The sequence below is a fragment of the Balaenoptera ricei genome, chromosome 1 (genome assembly GCF_028023285.1).
Source record: "Balaenoptera ricei isolate mBalRic1 chromosome 1, mBalRic1.hap2, whole genome shotgun sequence".
In the NCBI taxonomy this organism is placed as follows: Eukaryota; Metazoa; Chordata; class Mammalia; order Artiodactyla; family Balaenopteridae; genus Balaenoptera; species Balaenoptera ricei.
The window spans coordinates 20,961,496-20,982,990 of record NC_082639.1 but is presented as its reverse complement, the minus strand read 5'-3'; the positions used below and the strand labels follow the sequence as shown (position 1 = coordinate 20,982,990).

The following is a 21,495-nucleotide window of genomic DNA, read 5'->3' as shown; positions in this document are numbered from 1 at the left end:
TGTTTTGTTTTGTTTTGTTTTTTACCACCCCACAGTATTTTAATCTGTCTCAGGTTTACCTCTTTCCCTCTCTTCCTTTTTTTTCCACACAACTAAGAGTCTTTACGGGCTATGCTGAGAATTCTACATAAGGCACACCAAGTCTTAACAGCTCCTACCTACTCTTTCCTCCATTAAATTAGAGTTTTATCTTTTTGATTTATTCAACGAAATAGGAGTGCCTACTATGTGACGGGGATGAGGCTGTAACACCAAGCAAGACAGACACAGTCCTTGTCCTCATGGAGATGATAATATCATCCACCTTATGGATTTTATAGTGCTTGGCACTAAGTGCTTGATAAACATCAGCTGTTAGGGACTTCCCTGGTGGTCCAGTGGTTAAGAATCCGCCTTCCAATGCAAGGGACACGGGTTGAATCCCTGATTGGGGAACTAAGATCCCACATGCCGCGGGGCAACTAAGCCCGTGTGCCACAACTAGAGAGCCTGAGTGCCGCAACTACAGAGCCCACACGCTCTGAAGCATGCACGCCACAACAAGAGAGAAGCCTGTGCGCCGCAATGAAAGATCCGGCGTGCCACAACTAAGACCCGACGCAGCCAAAAATAAATAAATATTTAATTTTAAAAAAAGGTGGGCTGTTACAACTCCCTGAACAAAAAAGGGGAGCAAGTGATTTTCCCACTGAAGATGTGAAGGAAGTTTGGGAGTTCTCATGGAGCACTCACTTTCCCTGGAGCAACCTGACGACTCATTTTTTTCTGTAGCTGCCTTGCTCTGCTGCCACATCTGGAGATGGCCTTGGCCGTCTCTCAGTAACTCAGTTTCCAGACACCAAACTTTCCGTGGTCCTAATCCTAGGGGAATGACGGAGTAGCTGATCCTGATCTTGGCTTTGAGGCCAGGCCGTTATGGGACAAAAGTGAGCACACTGGCCTCTGATTCTGTCACTGCCAGCTGTTAGCAGGCAGGGCTAATGCCTGTGATGACAGGCAGCTGTACCTTACCCAAACTTTATGCTACTTCTTTTCGTGGGCATTCGTTGGCAGTTTCCAAGGATGCTAGATGACACTTAATCCATCCTGAAACTAGGGGTGGCACCAATCAGGTCTTGGACATTTACCAGAAGCATCCTTTTTGGCTCTGGCCATACATATCACTTGAGGATGCCCATCCACCCTGGGACAAGGACCCTGCCCTTCTTCCCAATTTCAGGAGCCAAATGCTGATCATTTAAAGGCCACGGATACTAGGTGTTTTTCACCCTTTCTTCGGTGTTTGCCTTTCGGTAGTTAGAAAACCTTGACCCCACCGAGAGGCCCAGTGGGAAGGGCCTTAGCCACTTGGGGGTGGTAGTGGCGGCAAGGCAAAAGAGCCAATGAGGTTGAGAGTATTGTTTAGGCTGGACTTGGCTGCTCTCCAGCCTTGAAAGAAGGTTACCGTCACTTGCGGGGCTGGGGAGGGAGGAGCCTGGGAAAAGAACTACTTACTGGCCACACCCCTGGGTTCTCTACTGGCGAGGTTCTATTTACTTCTCAAAAGCAAATTACTCACAGCTCAGTGGCCAGCAGCTCTTTCGGCCTGCGGTAACTCCAGTCAGAAACTGGACACCAGGCTAGGCTCCTCCTGCATTGCAGGAGAGCAGATGAAAAGAACCCAGGAAACCAAACTCCTAGGCAATGCTCCACACACAGCCCAGAAATGCAGTTTCTAGACTAGAAATTGGAGTTTCAGAAGCCCAGAGCAAAAATAGCCAATAGCAGTATTACTCACCAAAATATAGATATGAAAAGCTTGCCATTTAGCTTTTTCCAGAAGAGTCCTAGGAAGGCATCTTAGTTGACAAAGGTTAGCCAATTGTCTCTATTTCCCCCTCTCTCAATGGAGAAGTATGAATTATTCATTCCTGTCCCTGACCCAAATATTAACAACCACACTTAGTTTGATGAACACTTGACTGAAATTCCTGGGACAATTTTACCTCATGCTAAACACAGCAAAAAACCAATCTTGCCTGCTGTGCTCCACAGCTGTGTCCAGTTACTCCTGGTTGTCCTTCAACCCAGGAAGGAGGTGGAGTGTGGTGTATTAGGAAGAACACGGGCCTTGGAGTCAGGGGGACCTTTGTGTTTGAGCTCAAACAAGCTGCTTTCCTCAGCTGTAAAATGGGAGCCAGAATACTGACCTCACAGGCATGGGACTGTTGTGGAATTATTTGATGTACTATGTCTGGTACACAAGTAGGTACTTAATAGAAACCTTTTGTTTTGTTTTGCTTCTAAGTGTCCACAATAATAGCATTTTCTCTGTTACTGCTTCTGGTTTCTCCATTGTTTCCCTAAGGAAGGAGATGAATAGAGAAGCTATATATTGCAACATTAGCCTTATAAATGTAACTGCATCTGGCCAACATCTACCATTTCATTCAACAGCTACTTAGTAAGTGGCTACTATGTGCCAGGCTGTTCTGTAGGACAGGGATATAGCAGTGAACCAAACAAACCCCCTGCCCTCAGAGAACTTACATTAGTTACAGTGGAAGACAGTAGGTAAGTACAATATACAGTAAGCCAGATGGTAACAAGTGCTATAAAGAAAAATCAAGCAGAGAAGGGAAATGAGGCAGGGGAACAGATTGCTATTTTATTATTTTTTCTGGCCACACCACGCGGCATGCAGAGCTTCCCCAACCAGGGATCGGACCCGTGCCCCATGCAGTGGAAGGGCAGAGTCTCAACCACTGGACCGCCAGGGAAGTCCCAGATTGCTATTTTAAATAAGGTGGCCAGGGAAAGATTCACTGAGCTGATATTTGAGCAAAGACCTGAAGGAGATGAGGACTTGAGCCATGCCGTTATCTGGTGAAAGAGTATTCTGGACAGAGGGAACAATAAGTGCAAAGGTCTCAAGGTGGAAACAGCTCTGTATGGTGGAACAAGCAATGGGGAAGAGAGAAGACCAAAGAGGTAACAGTAAGATAGATAACTGAGGGCAATGTAGGTCATTACAAGGATCTGGACTTTTACTCAGAGTAAGGCTGAAGCACTGAACGATTCTGATCTTAGGTTTTAAAGGGAGCATTCTGGTTGCTATGTTGAAAATAGGTTCAAACACCAGGCAAAGCAGAAGCAGGGAGGCCAGTTTGGAGGATATTTTGAGTTCAAGAAAGATATGATGGTGTCTTGAATTACAGTGGTAGTAGCTGGACTGAGGATTATTTTTTGAAGAGAGCTAACAGACTGGATGTGGAAGTGAAAGGAGTCAAGGATGTTTTTGTCCAAGCGATGGAGTTGCCATTTCCTGAGAAAACTATGGGAGAAGCAGGTTTCTAGGGGAAGACAGGGCATCTTAGGCATATTCAAATTAAAAACTTTCAAGCAGGGATGTCAAGAAGGCAGCTGAGGGCTACCCTGGTGGCACAGTGGTTAGGAATCCGCCTGCCAATGCAGGGGACACGAATTCGAGCCCTGGTCCGGGAAGATCCCACATGCCATGGAGCAACTCGGCCCACACGCCACAACTACTGGGCCTGCACTCTAGAGCCCATGCGCCACAACTACTGAAGCCTGCGCGCCTACAGCCCATGCTGTGCAACAAGAGAAGCCACCGCAATGAGAAGCCCGCGCACCAAGATGAATAGTGGCCCCGGCCCCGCCGCAACTAGGCAACTAGTCCACACGCAGCAACAGACCCAACGCAGCCAAAAATAAATAAATAAGTATTTTAAAGATTAAGAAAAAAAAAAAAAAAGGGCAACTGAATGCTCTAATCTGGAATCAGGGAAGAGAGCTGGTCTGGAGAAATAAATGGTTAAGTTGGAGGCTGACTCCAGATAATAGTCTTTTTAAATATTTTTAAGAAAAACAGAGATCCTCCCTTTGCCAACTATTTCCAAAAGTTTTTTCCTAGAGTATCATCAATTTCTTTGGCTACTTAAACCCACTTTACTTCAAGAGGCTAACAAGCTTTTTATGCCTAGAACTTCTTCTTGCAGGTAAAATCATCTCTAGAGCTTTCTTAAAGTCAGACTTACACTGTGGAAGGTCAAGTGAATATGGTGCAGAAATGACAGGGTCCAGGATGCCACCATTTAGGGAAAGAGTATACCAAGGGGGACTCGCAAGAACAGGACTAGCTCCCCAACACCCCCAAAAGGGTCAAGATTTTAAACAGTTTAAAAATAAAAAGCTTCACAAACGTCTTACCAAGATTTAATGTACATTTATTCTTAACACGTGGAACATATAGTATAAAGATTTCATACTGAATAAATGATATTCATTAAGCCAAAAAAGGAAAAAAGGAGGAATTTACATCAAGTTTTAGCTACATTGTTTGAAATACAAATATGCAGATTTTATCACTGAAAAAATCTCAATTGTGTTTCTTCATCAGGAACTTCAACTGAACCTAGAACTTTTTCACACCTCGATTAGAAAGAAAACAAAACAAAACAAAAACCCAGAAAAAAATAAACTATAAGTTGATTGGCTGCTGAGACAGCAAGGACTTTTTACAGAGACCTGTACAGCATCGCACCAAGAGGGGCGATGTCTGGCAAGAGATTAAATAGCTGTGTCTCGCTTTGTGCAGGTCACCAACTTGTTAACTCGTCATACTATAAAGGGGTAGCTGGGAGGGGGACCAAACTGTGGGGATCCAAGGGTATGTGCAATGTACAACGTCATATATATACACACGTGGCAGCGCAGCCGCTGCAGCTAAAGGTTAAAACCAGTTCTAAGAGGTGATCTCAGGGTTATTCATACAATCAAGGAGGAGAGAAAGAGGTCAGGGTGTTGTAGGTTCACACATGATACTTTGGGGGAAAAGCCTTTTTTTTTTTTTCTCCTCAACGTTTAACTAAAAACATTTTTAAAAACTACAGCTTGCTGCTGACCCAGCGTTTTCTCTTGTTTCCATGTGAGACATTATTATTACAGTATGTTTACAGTATCAGGTGTACAGTACAGTACATGAAAGGGTCTACACTCTACTGCACAGGCCTCTCCAGTGAACAGGGTTTGTCCACAACTGCGAACTTCTCGGTTCCTGCAAGATTGTGAATGTACAACGATAAACCATACACAGTTCAGCAGTCACCATTTTTGTCCTTCAGGGTTTTTTTTGTTTTTTTTTTTCCTTTTTTTTTTGTTTTTTTTTTTTTGTTTTTTTTAACCATTAAAAACATTATGAAATGTGGCATCCCCTTGATGCAAGGACTGGGAAAGCCATTTTTATTTTTTTTTCCCCAAACTCACTGTAAACGACAGTAACTTTGGTTAAAATAAAAAAAGTCTTCTATGTAGGCAGAGCTTTGTCTTTTCAAATAGGGCAGGGTCCTGAGGGGAGTAAAGTGAGGACGGGGAATAGAAAGATGGGGAGGAAGAAGGGGCGAGAAGGAAGAGGAAAGAGAAATAGGAGAGACTTTTTTTCCAAGGGAGAAGCTGGACAGCACAGGGTAAACTGGATTCTGAGGTGGTTTTGCATAAATAAAGGGCAACAGTCAGTTTCTAAGTTCTCCACACACGCACACGCACACAGGGAGGGAGGTGTCCCACGGCTGTCATGACTGGCCAATCAAAAACAGTACATCGCAAATGACTTGTGAAACCAATGAGTTCATCAACGGTGATACCGAGATGTCCAACAGCCGTGACTCGTACAGCGTGAACTCCGAGTGGTTCTCGTCCACCTTGGCCAGGGCCAGCAGCGCACGGGCAGCCCGTCGCATCATGTCCACACTAGTTGGCTCAAAGGGCGGGTTCTGCATGTGGAGCAGGCTGGCCTGGCTCTGCTGGAACTGTGTGGCAGCAAGGCTATCCTCCAGGAAGCCCAGGAGGTTGCCGATGCTGCCTTTCTGCACTGCAATGGCACGGGCTGCCAGGCTGTCACCCTGTGCCAGGTTGGCTAGCAGTACTACAGCCATCTCCCGGCACACCGGGTTCTTTCGGTCACTGAGGAAGCGCACCATGGTGCTATACAACTTCTCCAGGCGGCTGAAGGGGGGTGTGGCCAGGATCAGGTCCACATTGTTGTCCTGGATGCTGAGTTTGCTGAGGGTTTCCAAGACCAGTCTCTGGGGGGAGAGGACGGCGTTGGGGCCCAGGGTGGAGAAGGGGTCCTGGGCTTCAGCTGAAGGGCAGACTGCCCAGTGTAGGAGTCCATCCAGGACAGGCAGGCAAATGCTCTCGGGGTATGGGGAGAGGTCCAACTGCCCCGAAATGTTGGCGAGCGTGACCAAGGTGTTTTCCCGAAGCATCTCCAAGCAGTCCCACCACCACTCCACTTTGTTGCAGCTCACCCCTTGGTCCTGCTCCTCCTCCTTCTCGTAAGTCAGTGGCGCCTGCTTCCGTTCTGGGTGCTTGTGGTGCAGAAGGATGAGCTTGCCCAGGATCAGCAGCAGCCCCGGGTGTTTGGACATCTCGAAGTCGTTGCCTGGTACAAATGACAGACTTCGGATGGTATTGGAGACACAGATGCAGCGTTTGGCAAGGGAATCCTGCCAGTCCAGAAGGGTACACAGTGGGGTCTCATCTTTACTGTGGGGTTCATCCTCTAGGATCTTGATGTTCCGATGGCTCTGTGCTGGGCTGATGCCAAATGGGAACTTGCTGCTTTCCTTGGTGGCCTCTACACTCTTAGCTCCCTCCTCGGTCAACGTGCTAGACCGGGTGGACAACACGTCATCCATAGTGGCTGTGATCCGTTTTTCTGGAGGGCCATCGGTCGGGGGGCCCTCCTGCTCTGTTGTCCCTGGTGTACCCGCTACTGCTGTGACATACTTCCGAGTGACTGGTGGGCAGGGTACATGAGGCCGGGAAGGCAGCAGCTCTGTTTTGCTCTCAAAGTGGGTCTGGATATGCTCAGTGGTGTCCCCCCCACCAATCCGCCAGTGCAGCAAGCCACTGTCAAACTCCTGCACGCGCCCAAGCTTATCTGAGCAGTCCACCACAAACGGGTCATTCTTTTGCACGATCTTTACTGGAAGCCTGTCAAACTTACTAATCAGTTTCTCCTCACTATTCTCTGAGGCGGCTTTGTCCTTGCCCGCAAAGGCCATCTCCTCATCATTTTCAATTACTTCCTCCTCTTCTTCCTCCTCTAGTTTAGGACCTAGAAGGTCTTCCTCCTCCTCCCCCTCCACAGGAGCTGGACTAGATGCTTTGCTGAATCTCCCAGGGTCCAGTAGTGTTCTCTGTCCTGGGTCACCCACCTCATACTCCTTTAAAATGCCAAAGATCTCAATCAGGCAACGTCGGAAATATTCCACAAGGAGCTCTAGCAACCCTGGGAGCTAGAAGAGAAAGAACAGGAAATAAATTAAGGGAGAAAAGTGGGCTAAGAAGAGAATCCTTGACTTGAGAGGCCTGCCAAGGTTTTCTATCTCATCTCCCCTCTTCCCTTCTAGGTCAGATGTCTGTATCACTGGGAGAGTCAGAGTTCTCCTTTCCCAAAGGCACTCCACAAAGCAAGTCACTTGAACTCTCCTCTGCTTAGCACAAAGTTCTTCCTTTTGCCCAAATAATCTTCACACAAGCCTGCCTCAGCAGATGGATCACTGACCAGCAACTCTGCACCTCACCTACCAGTGCCACCCACCTCTCAGCCTCACCTTTCTCAACCAATTTCTGCTTCTCTTCACCAGGCCCAGCTTCCTACCCGTTGGTCACTGCCATTGTCCCTCTTAGGACGCTCTCTACATTCCACTGCCAAGTGGAGCCCAAGCCTAGGCATGATGGGATAACACCTTCCAACACAATGCAGGGTGGACAGATGTTCATCTGCTCTCTTCCCCAAGCTCCCCAACTTTTCCAGGAGGCTGGATCTCTGTGCATCATGTAACATAATGAGTGGGATGAGGCTTATATTCTCTAAACACTGTTCCAAGCTGGTGCTAGACAGACCCAAATTTCAGCTTAGATCCTGTACAGGCCATTTACTACTCCTAGCAGAAAACATTAATCTCCAGTCAGATTAATCTCTTGGCTAAAGAGTATAGCAGAAAGGAAAAAACAGGGCTTTAGACTTAAAAAAAGATTCAGGTTTAAATTTTGGCTTTTCTAGGAACTATCTGTATGATTTAAACTCTCTGAGCTGTAGCTTTCCTATCTTTCCACTAAAAATGATGCACATTCCTAAAACTTTACAGGGTTGTTCTAACGTCTAAATGGAATATGTCAAGTGCCTGGCTTATGGAAATTGCTCAATCAATATTTGTTCCTTTTCCTTCTCATGGGAAGCAGGCTTTGGATTCAGAAAGACTGCTAACAGCTGTGTGAACCTGGGCAAAGATAAGACTCTGAGCCTATTTACTCATCTCTAAGAGGCCACATCTGCCTCAGAAGGCTGCAGTGAGGATAACACAAAAGAAAATATGAAGTACCTAGCACAAAGTGAGGGCACAGTAAATGGGAACTATTAATAACAATGCCCCCCTAGTCAACTCCTTAACAGATGGGCTGGTAGGTGCTGAGGATGATCAAAAGAAAGAGTAGGATATTGCAGCAGAAACTCTTCCCAGCTGAGAAAACTCCAGGTGCGTGTCTATGGAGAAAAGGTCTGGAAAACCACCTCTGCATTAACTGGCCCCCCCAGCCCCCGCCCAGCAGCGTGCACTTCTTTACACTTCCCATTCTACACCTTAGGAAAAATGGGATCAAGAAAGACCTCTTCTATTCGGAGTGGATGAAGAAAGAAAGGGAAAATAAAGAAACTGCTCTACTCGCTGACAGAGACCATAGGTTCTTCTTGGTAGTCTAGAAAATATGGTGTCCTTACTGACATCAACAGAATCTGCATTTCTTACCAACACCAACAAGTTTCTCTCTCTAAAGTCAATCCTGATTGACTAAATTACACAAATTATTATTGTTCTCAGTATTCTAGGCCCATGGCTGGTGGCAAAGTACTGGCAGAGAAGGTATCAGACAGCAAGTGAGAGAAAGGAGACCATGTTGGCCAGGGTGGCTTAATTCCCTGGTCACTTAGCATCATCTACTTCAAGAAGATCTCAGGCCCTCCCAGTCTTCCCCGGGCTCCTGTACTCACCTGACTGAGGTTGAAAGTCATGATGCTGTTGTCATCATACAGCAGGATGTTAATGGTGTCTAATGCCCACGTGCTCTCTGCCAGCAGCCCAGACTTGAGGGACATCATTACCCGCCATGCCTCCGGGGTTCCTGAAATAAACCTCCACGTCGTCCATCCACCAAGCCCAGGTTGGCAGGAGGCGCCCCCCACCCCAGAGCTGGCTCATCAGTCAGGCTACTCTGAAGAGAACACATGGTGAGAGGCAGTTCCAATCTGGGAGATGACACACATCTGCCCCTCATGCCTTCTAGGCTCTCTTAGGACATCACTGTGTGGCAATTCCTTTAGTAAAGCCTGACATCAGCTGATTTCTTCCTTACCCAAAGTTCTTTGGCTCTATTTTAGTCAACACTGGACCAGATTTTAATTCATCCAGAACATCAGGATGGAGACAGAACAATGAACAAGAGGTAAAGAGGCAGATTAAGCAACCCAATCAAGGAGGTCTCCTTACCGATGTCTTTCATCGTGAGCCGCCTCCTCTGCTTCAACACAGGCTGTGTGGCTTCAACAGAGCCAGGTGGGAAGGTGATGTCCCGCCGAATCATAGGGGGCTGCACAGGGGCAGGTGCTATGTGTGAGGCAGGTACTGGGGGACCCGCCTTCTGCATCTTCATCCCAGAGTGCAGGAATGGAGACTTGCTAGGAGAGGTGCGGTTCTCCATTGGCCGGGGCAGGGGAGCAGGGCTGGATACCTGAGGAATGTGATTCTGCATGCTTGGTGGGGGCTGGTAGTTGGATGGAGGGGGCCTTGTCATGGGGGGCACGGGGGCAGAAGGACCATATGGGGGCTGGCGTGTGCCATGGGAAGGCCATGGGCCTTCATGGTTGGCTCTCTGATCCGTGTGCAGCATTTCCTCTGTTCGGTTCACGCCATGATAGGCAGCGCCTTGCGGGGCAGAGCCCGTGCTCTGCCTGTTGGCGTAATTGTAGGTCATGTCATTACGCCCCTGCCACATGGTGCCTTGCTGAGCAACCTCAGCCGATGCCTGTATGGGGCCGCCCATCATCTGCGGTGGCATATTCTGTTGGGCACTGGAGCCAGGGGGTGCTGAGACACGGTCTCGGCCAAACTGGAATGGAAACTGGTTCTGGGGGCCGCCTGCTGGTCGGCGCTCAGTAGCAGCGGCGGCAGTGGCAGGATAGGCATTGCCATACTGGTTGTACACATCTTGCTGAGGGGAAGGCTGAGCAGCTTGTTGCTGGCTGGCAGGCTGGGGCTGGGCCGGGGGCAACTGCTGCTGCTGGGGCTGCCCCTGCCCCGTGCTGTATGGCACACTGTACATCTCCCCTTCGTGCCGCTTGGCAGGAGGGCCGTATGTGCCATCCATCGGCCGCTTGTAATTCTAAGACGGGGACAAGCAGAGGAAAGGTTAATACTCTGCACTCAGGGACACAAGACCCACCGCTGCCCAGATGCTACACCAGACACCTGCTGGGCTTACTTCTGCCCCTCTAGAAGAGAGGACACAGACTCCAAGGGAACAAAGGAATCACCTTTATGAGTTATCTTTTGAAGTTGTTTCTGAAAGCAAGAATCATTCTCTATTCCCTCTGGCTCTCCCTTGCTCTAAGTAGAAAAATGTGGAAAAGTTCAAAAATCAAAATAAGGCCTGTTTCTAACCCTTTTGGAGAACTAGAGACGGGACTAGACTCCAAACAGGGAAGAGACTGAGGGCCTGGCTCTTCAGACAGAACCGGCCGTCGGGGTGGGAGAAGAACACCAAAGAATCTAAAGTGGGCTTCACAGACTGCACAACTTAGCCTTCTAACTGGCTCTCGGGGGAACCTGTGTGTCAGCTCACCCGCTACCCTCCTCACCTGCTGCTGCTGCTGATACACTGTGGTCTGCTGGCTGGGGAAGGGGCTGCTGGAAGGGGTGCCTTGAGCGGAGAACTGATTGCCATAGGAATCATGTCTGGAGGAAGGAGAGAAACAGAGGATCAGGGTGGGAAGTGGGGAAGCCTGAGTCCCAGTGGCACTGAGACCAGGCTTTACTTACCGTTGCTGCTGAGGCTGCGGCTGCGGCTGCGGCTGCGCGGGGTAACGGCTAGGAGAATACATCCCCGAGTCTGGGTTGGAAGGCATGAGATTCGGCTGTGGGGCTGCAGTGCCCATGTTTCCCTCGGGTCCTATTCCGGGCTCCGTCCTAAACAAAATTGGAGAAGCAGGTTGAGTCCATGATAGCTGTGGGGTGCTGGTGCGGGATGGGGGTGGGAGGTGGGGCGTGCTTACCTCACTCTGTCATAAGGACCTCCATAGGGATAGTGCTGTCGCGGTCCCATTGCCACATTTCCCAGCCCAGGGCCGGCAGCTCGACTGTAGGGGTCCCCCATCCCGCCGTTAGGGCCCTGACCTGAGGACATGAAGGGATCACTCCCTGGAGCTAAGAGCAAAAGGGAAGACGGTGAGCAAACTGGTTGGTCAGTAGGTCTAGCAGCCTATACCTTGCCTGCCCCAAAGACCCAGGCCCTCTTCAGAGCTCAGGTTTGTTCCAACTAACAGGTCTTTAACAGAGATCTAAAAAGGCCCCAACCAGCAAAGAAGACATACTTATAAAGGGATGACAAGGTGAGGCCAGGGAAAGGGAGACAAGAAGAGAGGGTGGCTTGACAAGAAACCTTAAATCACTCTCAAGATTACCCCCCCCCACCCACAATTCCCCTGTCCTCAAGGACGTAAGGCCAACAGCAGTTGGTCACCTTTCCTCATGCTGCCATAAGGATCCTTATTTGGCTCGTAGGACATGCGCCCCATCATGTCAGAGGTATTCATACTGGGCTGGTACCCAGGGTTTGGAGTCATGGAATTCCGCTTTTGGAATGTGGGGTCACTTCCATCAGGAAAGGCATCCTGGATCCCGACCGAATTGCTCCTGCTCCAGAGTGAGGAAAGCCAATTAGACCCCAAATAAAGGAATTCCTCCGATAATGCAAGGCACATGGGAGTCACTGGTTGGACAGGCAGAGCGGGGACCGCCCTGGGCTGCACAGGAGCTCATGCACTTCTGTCCAGGGCCCCCCAAACCACCTGTCGCTGCTCCAGGCCTTACCTCATGCCTGGCAAGGGGGGGATCTGGCTGTGTGGTGTGGATGCTGGAGTTGGTGGCTTCAGGTCTCCCCCTTCTGCCATGGAACTGCTGGTTGACTGAGGTGTCTGTGGCCCCTGCATTGACCCTGATCCCGCTGTGGACAGAGATGCAGGGTGAGCAGGAAAGTGTTTAACTCTCACAGCAACACACAAATGCCCTAGGATCTCTTTGAAGCAGATCGTTATAAGGCTAGAACTAGGGTTCTTTAAGACCTAAATAACCCTTCTCAAGAGAGGATCTGCAAGACCAGTAATAAAGAAGGAAATCTGAGAGCGCTATCGCTTTTTGCGGCTGTTCACATTTGGAGACCAGGAGTGGTGTGGCGATGCCATCAACATGCTGGTGATTCCTTGAGTCTGTCAGCTTCCCTGACTACTTTTCTTTACTTCCCCCAAGGACCTTACCTAACCTATTACACCTTGTAATGCTGGTACACAAGCTCCCAGTAAGAGGCCCTGGAATGCTGGGTGGGGAGGTTCCATCTTGCCCCAAACCTGCAGAACACTGTAGGAGCCCAGGAACTCCTATTCTCAAGCATCTAACCCAGTGTCACTGTGCAGTTTCAAATGTTCCCTTAAGCTGATGAGCACAGAACTACCCATAATTAATGTTTCCATTAGCTACCATTCCCAGCAGCAGATATCCCACTGCTTAGGCCTCCCCAGCTGATGAGTCATCTCAGGCACTCACTATACCCTCAGAGGTCAACACCAGGGCGCATGTGTTTACACCCACCTTCTAGGAGCCCTGGCCTTCTTCCCTCCCCATGCTTGTCCAGGCCCCATCCTCCTCTCAGAAAGGAAGGTGGGCAGAGGCACTCCCAGCAGAGAGCTCCATTCATGTTCCCTCCCCACCCCCTCCTTCCCATTCATTACCATCTCAGCTCCCTGGGGAATTCAGGGCTCTAGTCTGAGCTGCATTCTAAGGCGCTGACATCAGTGAGCCAAAGCTCCCAGATGGCCCTGCCTCACTGCTATTTGTCAGATTTCCCGACTCCTTTGGTGTCCCTCCCACTCACTAGTTTACAAACATTTGGCAAGATGCCAGGTGCACAACGAAAATTAAAACTTAAGGGCTGCTGCAAACTATCTCCCAAGGGAGTCGCCACTGCCCGCTCTTTAGTCTGTCAACCTGTTAAGCTCTGTGGTAGGACAGGGCAAAGCACACATCCCTGGTGGCAGGCACTGGTGAATAAGGAACCTGGACCCTTGAATGCTACCCTTTTATTTTTTTTCATTTTTTTTAAACATCTTTATTGGAGTATAATTGCTTTACAATGTTGTGTTAGTTGCTGCTGTATAACAAAGTGAATCAGCTATACATATACATATATCCCCATATCCCCTCCCTCTTGCGTCTCCCTCCCACCCTCCCTCTCCCACCCCTCTAGGTGGTCACAAAGCACCGAGCTGATCTCCCTGTGCTATGCGGCTGCTTCCCACTAGCTATTTTACATTTGGTAGTGTATATATGTCCATGCCACTCTCTCACTTTGTCCCAGCTTACCCTTCCCACTCCCCACGTCCTCAAGTCCACTGAATGCTACCCTTGAAGGGTGAGCCTTGGTGAGGCTGCTCACCCAATCCTTACCAGGAGAGGGAGGCTGGATCTTGGGCTGGGACTTCTTGGAATCAGCAGCTGCAAAGATGTCTGGGGGAGGGTCTTCTCCCCGTTCGATCTTGCACTCAAAGGCATAGAGACACTGGATGTACTGCTTTTTCAAGGAGCTGGCAGCACTGCTTGAGGTGCCGACATTGAGGTTGGTCGCAAGTTCCCGCCATTTTTTGTTCTTGTTGACCTGTACAACCAACCAGAAGAGTTGGGGTACATCTTCCATCTGGTCTTCCTGCCCACATACCCCAAACCCCATCAGGCTACCAGGTACTCATCTTGTGATATCACAGTTCTCAGTTAACCACAAAAGTTAACCTTGCTTGGTGGAGAGTCCACAATAAACATTAAATCCATGGCTTCCCTCTACCCTCAGCAGGTTTTATCCACAGATCACTGCAACTGTCAGACAGTGCTTATTCAAAATAGGGCAAACTTTACATCACTATTAGAGAGAACGGAATTCAGAAGGTATGGGTTTTCCTTTACACAAGTGTACTGATGAGAAATGATGTGCAAATCACCATCAGATGCAAATCATATTTTAAATGCTCTGATAAAAACTAACATTTTATAAAATGGAGACGTGTGGCAGTATCAACGACCACCCTGCTTGACTTTTACTTTGTCAAACTGGGGGTTTTCATATCTGATTTTTTTTCTCAGTGTGGGGCTCCTTGCAAATTTGATATTCTTGTGTCACTGCTCCCTGCATCTCAATGACATAACTACAAGCCCCTTTCCCTCAGCACTGTCTTGATTGTCCGGGAGATGCTTCAGGCCCTATGACTTCTTTGCCCCTTCCCAGCGGCCGGCCTACAGTTCTGCCTCCTCTCCTCAGCTTCAGCACACACTGAGCAAGACCAGTCCCCCAGTCCCTACACTAGGTCTGTCTGCTTTAGCCAGGCAGGTCTCCTTCTTCACGTATTCTTTTTTTTTTGGCCGCGCTACGCGACATGCGGGATCTTAGTTCCCCAACCAGGGATGGATCCCATGCTCCCTGCAATGGAAGCACGGAGTCTTAACCACTGGACCGCCAGGGAAGTCCCCTTCATGTACTCTTATGTTTATTCATCCACCATGTGATAAGCCTGTCTCTCAAGGTTAGAAACACTGGCTTTCCAGTCCCAATCCACGAGGAGTTCGATATGTTTTGATACCTGCTGGTCTGGTACCTGTGACACCAGAGAAGAGTGATAAGGAAGCAAAGAAAGGAACAACCTAGATGAACACTTCCTAGAGCAGGCAATATCTGAGCAGAGTCTTGCAGGTTGGAGGTGGCACTGGTAGGGTATACTCCAGACTCTTTCCCATCAGCATGCCATCTGGGCCAGTCAACTGGAACGGCCCCCGCCTCTACCTAAACCCTACTGATCCTTCAGAAAAGCTCAGGGCTCATCTTTTGCCTTCTTGGAGCCTTCAGAAACTAACTTGTAACAGCACTCTTTCTCCTCTGAACTCTGTCTTTAGAGTTCAATCACATCACTGCATCTAAAAGGTTGGCAACCTTCTGCAAACTGGAAGACAGACCCAGGCTTTGGGATTCCCTCTATACCTCATCTTAGGTCCAGTGAATCCAGAAGCCCACACAATCAACAGTTTGCCAAACCTAACCCAATGCCCCCTTTCCCTACAGGTAGAAGAGCCCTGACTACAAGAGCTCAATACCAGGGAGAATGGCAGGAATGAACCCAGGGTCACCTCAGAAGCCTGCTGTGGCTCGGCTTCCCACGCTCGTTATGTGGTGGTGTGCACGTGTCTTGTTTTATTTTGTTTTCCTTTTGTGGGGGAGGGGAATAAAGCCTGAGGGAGAAGGAATTCATAACTGACTGTTGGTTGGCTTCATTCCAATCATTTTCTTTTCTGCTGGTGACAGCTGTTTTCTCTTCTGATTTAGAAGGTTTGGAATACACCCCTCCCCACGACGCCTCCCCCTGAGCTCAGCCACACACTCAGATCCAATAGCAGGCTCCTGGTATGATGACTACAGAACATACATAGGAGGAAAGTTTGCAAGGCACAGTGGGCTGTCTGCAAGCGTTGCCTCACCTGTTTGACTCCTGGGTTGAGTGTAAAACAAAGATATAAGTTATTAGGGCAGGCCCAAGGCTCAAGGTGGTGCTCAGTTCAGAGGCTTCGAGTGGAGATTAACCCAATCACTTAAGTCTCCCATACAGAGTGACTAAACACAATTTCCCACCTACTTCTTCCTTCATAAACTATTTCTATTTATTAGCTCCTGAAATTCCATCTCCATTGGGAAGCTTTCTAGAATGAAAGAATCAGCAACTACTCTGGCTTCCCTTGTACCATCTTGTAGACCAATTTATGTGGCAGAAATCTTGCTGAAAGTTTTGTTTGATTATCCCCAGCTTTCGACAGTCTTAACAGGATACACACTGTCCCTACATTACAAATAAGAAAAACGAGGGCTCAGAGTAGTTTTACACCTTGATTAAGGTCACATGTATCGTAAGTGGCTAAGAAAGAATTCAAAACCAGACCCATCTCTGAACCTTGCCCTTGTCTACTACTCCAAACTGCCTGCCATGGAATCAGAATGCCCCCAGACTTGCCCGATTTTTGCAACCCAGGGGGACTCCGGACACATGGTAAGTTAATGCTAATACTTTACACTACCCACGGAGGTCTCAGCCTCCTCCCTTTGCCTTATCTTCTGGAAGGCCCGAGCTCCCTGGTCTGTCAGTATGTGACTCAGAGAGCAGCAGGAGAGGGTGATGTGCCTGTGGGATGCATGGCACCAGTGATGCCACTGAGTACCTAGAGAGAGGCTTGTCGAAACCACAGGGGAAGCCAAGTGCCAGGCACTCACCTGAGTCAATCCACCAATTTCCTTCACAGACACATAGAGGCGGTACAGGTCCAGAGGTTTCCTACCCACAGCAGGCAGATTTGTCATGCCCATGGCCTTCTCCTCCGTGAAGGCCAGATAACGGTCCACCCACATCTTCCTCTCAGGCTCACCACCCAGTTCATACAACTTGGTGATCTTCTCATTGGTTGTAGTAGAAGAACTGGATTTCTGAAAGGGGCAGGTCAAGATTCTTAGGAACTGGTCAGATTCAAAGCCTATGCTAGGGGTCTTAGAAATCCCTTGATTAGGGCAGCGGTAAAGCTTCTCATTCCGGGGTGGTCACTAACATCTGCACTGCCTTCACAAAAACCAAAAGGGAGCTAGATGTTCCTGTAAAGAAAGAAAGCTAACACTGCTTATATATGTTATGTATTGAGTGCTGTGCTAGAGGCCTTTATACATTAGGTATTATAAATTATTCTTCTCTTAAAAGATAAGGTAGCAGGCACAAGGAGGCCATGCCTAAGATCTCATAGCTCTTAAGTAGCAGGACTGAGAGTCAAACCCTTGTCCACCTGACATCAATGTCACTACTCCCATACTACTACCCAGGAGCCTGGACACACTTTTACAGACTGTTTCAGAGAACTCAAGAAACACAAAACATGACCTTGAGACAGACAACTGACTAAACTGAAAATGAACTCTTCCTCCTCTCAAGAAAGGAAGGGTCCTGCTTGAATGGCTTTGGATATCCTATCCAAGACATGAGGATGACTAAAAGAGTCTGGAAGCCAGAGGTGAACGTCCACAAGAGGTGGCAGCTATGATTTTTATTTCCCCTACTTTATAAGCTGGGGAAAATGAGGTATGACAAAGGGCCGAAATATTTTAAATGACTTAAATACTGAGCAGGTCCCCAGAATGCCACACAGCCCAACCAATCGCACACTCAGGACCAACCTAAGAGAGGCCAAGGACCCAAACCCCACCTGCCTCGTCTCCCACTTTATAGAACGTAGGGCACCAACCATTCCTGCTGTTCTGAGTAAGGTCCAGGAAGAGAAGAACTAGTGCCCCATGACATACACCATCTATCAGCGCATAAGGACAGGGATCACAGTTTCAGAGAGCAGTGCAGAGAATTCTACTCTGCAGGTCTGGCACTTCCTCCATATCAGACAGCTGTGAGAACATGTTATTTACGTTAGGACCCCTTAGGCTAATTCAAACCTAATTCAGTGAACTATTATCCTGGGACCCTTCATGGTAAGAAGAGGCGACAGCACCCTTTTCCAAGATTATCTAGTTGGTGTCATAAAAGGCTGGAATCTAATCACCCTCTCTTCTTTTTCCTTCCTATCACTGAAAGGATGGGACAGAAAGTTGAGTCAAGTTGGGTCAAGATATAAATCATTACCTTGGATTTAGATTCCGTCTTGGGTGTCCCATCTGCCTTGTTGTTCATTTTGGTGGCTGGAGTTAACTTGACATCCCCAAGACCCATCATCTCTGGGCTGGCTGCCATCCCTATAAAAGAGAAAAAAGTCCAATAGGTTGGTGACATGAAGATCACTTTGGAAGAAATCCCTGGGGTGAACAATGACTAGGACTTACCTGCTGAATTGTTGGCCATGGTTCCACCCATGGGATATGGGGGTCCCTGAGGGTTGATCATGCCAGCCATACTATTAATCCCTTGTCCATAGGGAGGTCCAGTTCCCATTATGCCCCCTTGATTCATATTGGGGTAGCCTGGTGGCCTGAGGAAGAAGATGCAAAGCGTGAGAGAGAGACAGGAGTTAGAGACACTAAGCTTTCAGATTTGGACTTGAGCTAAATAGGGCTGTGTGAGCCAAGATCATCTAGTTAGGCTTACAAGGAAAAAGTTTATGGCTCCCGCAAACCACAAACATGCACAGAGATATTCTTATCTTCTACCACCCACAAACGGTTCTAAGAGGGTTCAAGCTCCCAAAAAGAAATCATAGCTCAATTTTAAAGGATACACTCCTTGAAGAATGGAGTCTTACGGTGTCTCTTAAATACTGCCTCCTTTTAAGGCATCTCCAAAGTCAAGCTGTGTTTGCATTTAAGGGCCCTCACTATGGCAAAAGGCCTAGATTAAATGCTCAATTTTATTACTCTGTCATGTCACTCCAACCAAACTCACAGCATGGCACCTGTAGGGGCTTTGCATTCTTTTTATTTTATTTTATTTTAAAAATTATACCTCAAAAAACCCTTATTTATTTATTTTTTGGCCGCGTTGCATGGCTTGCGGGATCTCAGTTCCCTGACCAGGGACTGAACCAGGGCCACGGCGGTGAAAGCCCAAAATCCTGAACACTAGGCCACCAGGGAACTCCCCTTTGTATTCTTTCTTGATGGGCCTACTGCAAACTTTGTGCTTCCCTCACTCTGAGGTACTACCAAATCCACCTTTTTATAGTCAATCACCCTATTCTACCGTGGTTCATCAACATCCCAGGAAGAGTCACTTTAAGAACTGTAGGCACCAACAATGGGGTACACAGACGGAGTCCTCAAAAACAGTAGAATCACAGTCACTGAAGTCAGCGGCCAAGGAAGAAGAGATGAATCTTGAAGTCATTAAACCAAATCACATGAGCCTTCTGCACTTTTGCACCAGAGTCAAACACACAGGACCACACATAAGAGTAGGAGAAATGGCAAACCACAACCTCACCATCCTCCATTTCTTACATTGTAGATCCAAATCACGTGAATCATTAAAAATCCTTTTGGAGGGCTTCCCTAGTGGCGCAGTGGTTAAGAATCCGCCTGCCAGTGCAGGGGGCACGGGTTCAAGCCCTGGTCCGGGAAGATCCCACATGCTGCGGAGCAACTAAGCCTGTGCACCACAACTACTGAGCCTGCACTCTAGAGCCCGCAAGCCACAACTACTGAGCCCACGTGCCACAACTACTGAAGCCCGCGTGCCTAGAGCCCATGCTCTGCAACAAGAGAAGCCACCACAATGAGAAGCCCGGGCACCGCAACGAAGAGTAGCCCCCATTCGTCGCAATTAGAGAAAGCCCGCGTGCAGCAACAAAGATCCAATGCAGCCAAAAATAAATAAACAAAGAAATAAATAAATAAAATTGCATTAAAAAAAAATCCTTTTGGAAACCAACAAGCTAGACTGGCAGAAGAAATAAACTCTGAAGGCTTATTTTACTAATCAAAATAATGTATACTTTATAAAGTTTTTTACATATGATATCTGGTCATGTGACATTTGATACCAATCTAAGATGCTTACGAATCAGCATCTCTGCTGTATTTTTCACTGTAAAGAAACCTGGTTTTCTAAAGAGCTCTCAATAAAATGCATATTTACCAAGATAACATGATTTAGGTCCAGAAGTATCTCAACAACCTAAATGACTCTACAATGAGTTTCCTAGCACTGATACCCTCCCTCTTCACTTCCCAGGCCTCCTTACCTGTTCTGGATAGAGTTGGCAGCAACGTGCATGGCGACAGCAGTTTCTTGAGTTTTCCGGTTCATGCCCCCTGGTGGGGGACACATCCCTGACCCAACCTGAGGTGGCATATTGGCCATGTTAGGGCCATAAGGCCGGTTGCCCATGGAGGCATGACTCATTCTCCCTGGAGGGAGTGTGCCATAAGGTGGGATGCCAGGCTGCCCATGCATCTGACCTCCAGCACCCATAGGGTTCATGCTTCCAGCCATGCCTGCACTGGGGTAGTTAGCATTGGGCAAGGCATTATAGTTTGGCTGCCTGGGGTAGCCTCCTGGGAGGGGAAGGAGAGAAGATGCAGAGACTTGGTTAGTGACTCACTAGCAACTCACTAATAACACTCAACTCTAAAACTCCAAAGATAACAAACAATGGGAATCGTTCAATATTTGGTCTGGAAAGAGACCGATTTCATGGTCTCTTTAAACAACAACAACAACACAAAACTTCATGATCCATTTAAAAACAAAAAAGTGGGGGGGTTGGGGCGTGGGGCCAGGAGTATTTAAAGGCAGGCCTCGGTCGTCCCCTCATCTTAGGAAAGGACAGCACAGCACAGAGCAAGGCTGTCTGGCAGGCAAGGCTGGCTATGCTGCTATCCAGGCCCTTCAACTCCCAGAATTCTCTCCTTTCTACATACTCGTCTTCCATGCTCTGTGTAAGAAATTCAGCTTTAGATCCATCTAGGGCTGATTTTGAGCAAAGATCTACTCTAGTAGGACTAATTTACTCAAAAAAGTTTAATAACCAATAATTACCATTTACTAAGTGTCTGTGCTCAGTCTTGGGCTAAATACCTTATCCCCATTTTACAGATGAAACAGAGGCTCAGAGATATTCAAGGACTTCCCCATGATGGCAGTCCTGCCCTACTTTAGGGCCTGGCCTTGGTGGATTTAAGGCAAAGGATAGTTCTACTCTAATAACCCAGATAGCAGCATATCAGACAAGGAACTCTTTTCTCGTCTCACCTCCATGTACTCCTACGGTAGTATACTCACCCTGTGGGCCGTACTGACTCCCCTGGGGACCATAGCTCCCCATGGAGTTCTGCTGGTAGGAGCCCATGCCTGTGTGCATCTGTCCTCCAGAAGGCTGACGTGGAGATAAGGCCGACCCGGGCTGGGGGGAACTGTACTGGGGCATCTGGGGGTTCCTCTGCATGTAACCTATTTGTGGGTAGTGTCCATACAGTTAGTACCTCAATACAATGGGAACAAATGCTCTCCCTTACCCTAGGACTTCACCATCTACGTTTTCTTTAGCAAATACTTGCACGGGGGCTCTTATTTGCTGTATAATTATGTGCTCTTTTAGGCACCCTCAAAAGTGACACAGCCATTAACCAGGGCATACCAACTGTTTCTACTAA

General features: G+C 48.1%; 1 protein-coding gene across 3 annotated transcripts in view; it reads right to left on the bottom strand.

Annotated features, from left to right (window-relative positions):
• Positions 1-4,245: 4,245 nt before the first annotated feature.
• ARID1A (AT-rich interaction domain 1A) overlaps positions 4,246-21,495 on the bottom strand; it is a 69,122-nt gene continuing 51,872 nt past the window's right edge. Inside the window, exons 7-20 of one of the 3 annotated variants that reach the window (XM_059916146.1) lie at positions 21,125-21,292; positions 20,085-20,397; positions 18,232-18,377; positions 18,035-18,144; positions 16,633-16,842; positions 13,779-13,986; positions 12,150-12,282; positions 11,800-11,975; positions 11,333-11,483; positions 11,100-11,246; positions 10,919-11,015; positions 9,552-10,443; positions 9,056-9,186; positions 4,246-7,301 (exon numbers count right to left, since the gene is read on the bottom strand). In XM_059916146.1, coding sequence (XP_059772129.1) covers positions 5,571-7,301; positions 9,056-9,186; positions 9,552-10,443; positions 10,919-11,015; positions 11,100-11,246; positions 11,333-11,483; positions 11,800-11,975; positions 12,150-12,282; positions 13,779-13,986; positions 16,633-16,842; positions 18,035-18,144; positions 18,232-18,377; positions 20,085-20,397; positions 21,125-21,292 — 4,613 coding nt within the window. In that variant the 3' untranslated portion in view covers positions 4,246-5,570. The remainder of the gene's footprint in view (positions 7,302-9,055; positions 9,187-9,551; positions 10,444-10,918; positions 11,016-11,099; positions 11,247-11,332; positions 11,484-11,799; positions 11,976-12,149; positions 12,283-13,778; positions 13,987-16,632; positions 16,843-18,034; positions 18,145-18,231; positions 18,378-20,084; positions 20,398-21,124; positions 21,293-21,495) is intronic. The other 2 variants (XM_059916155.1, XM_059916156.1) reach the window with 2 other exon arrangements.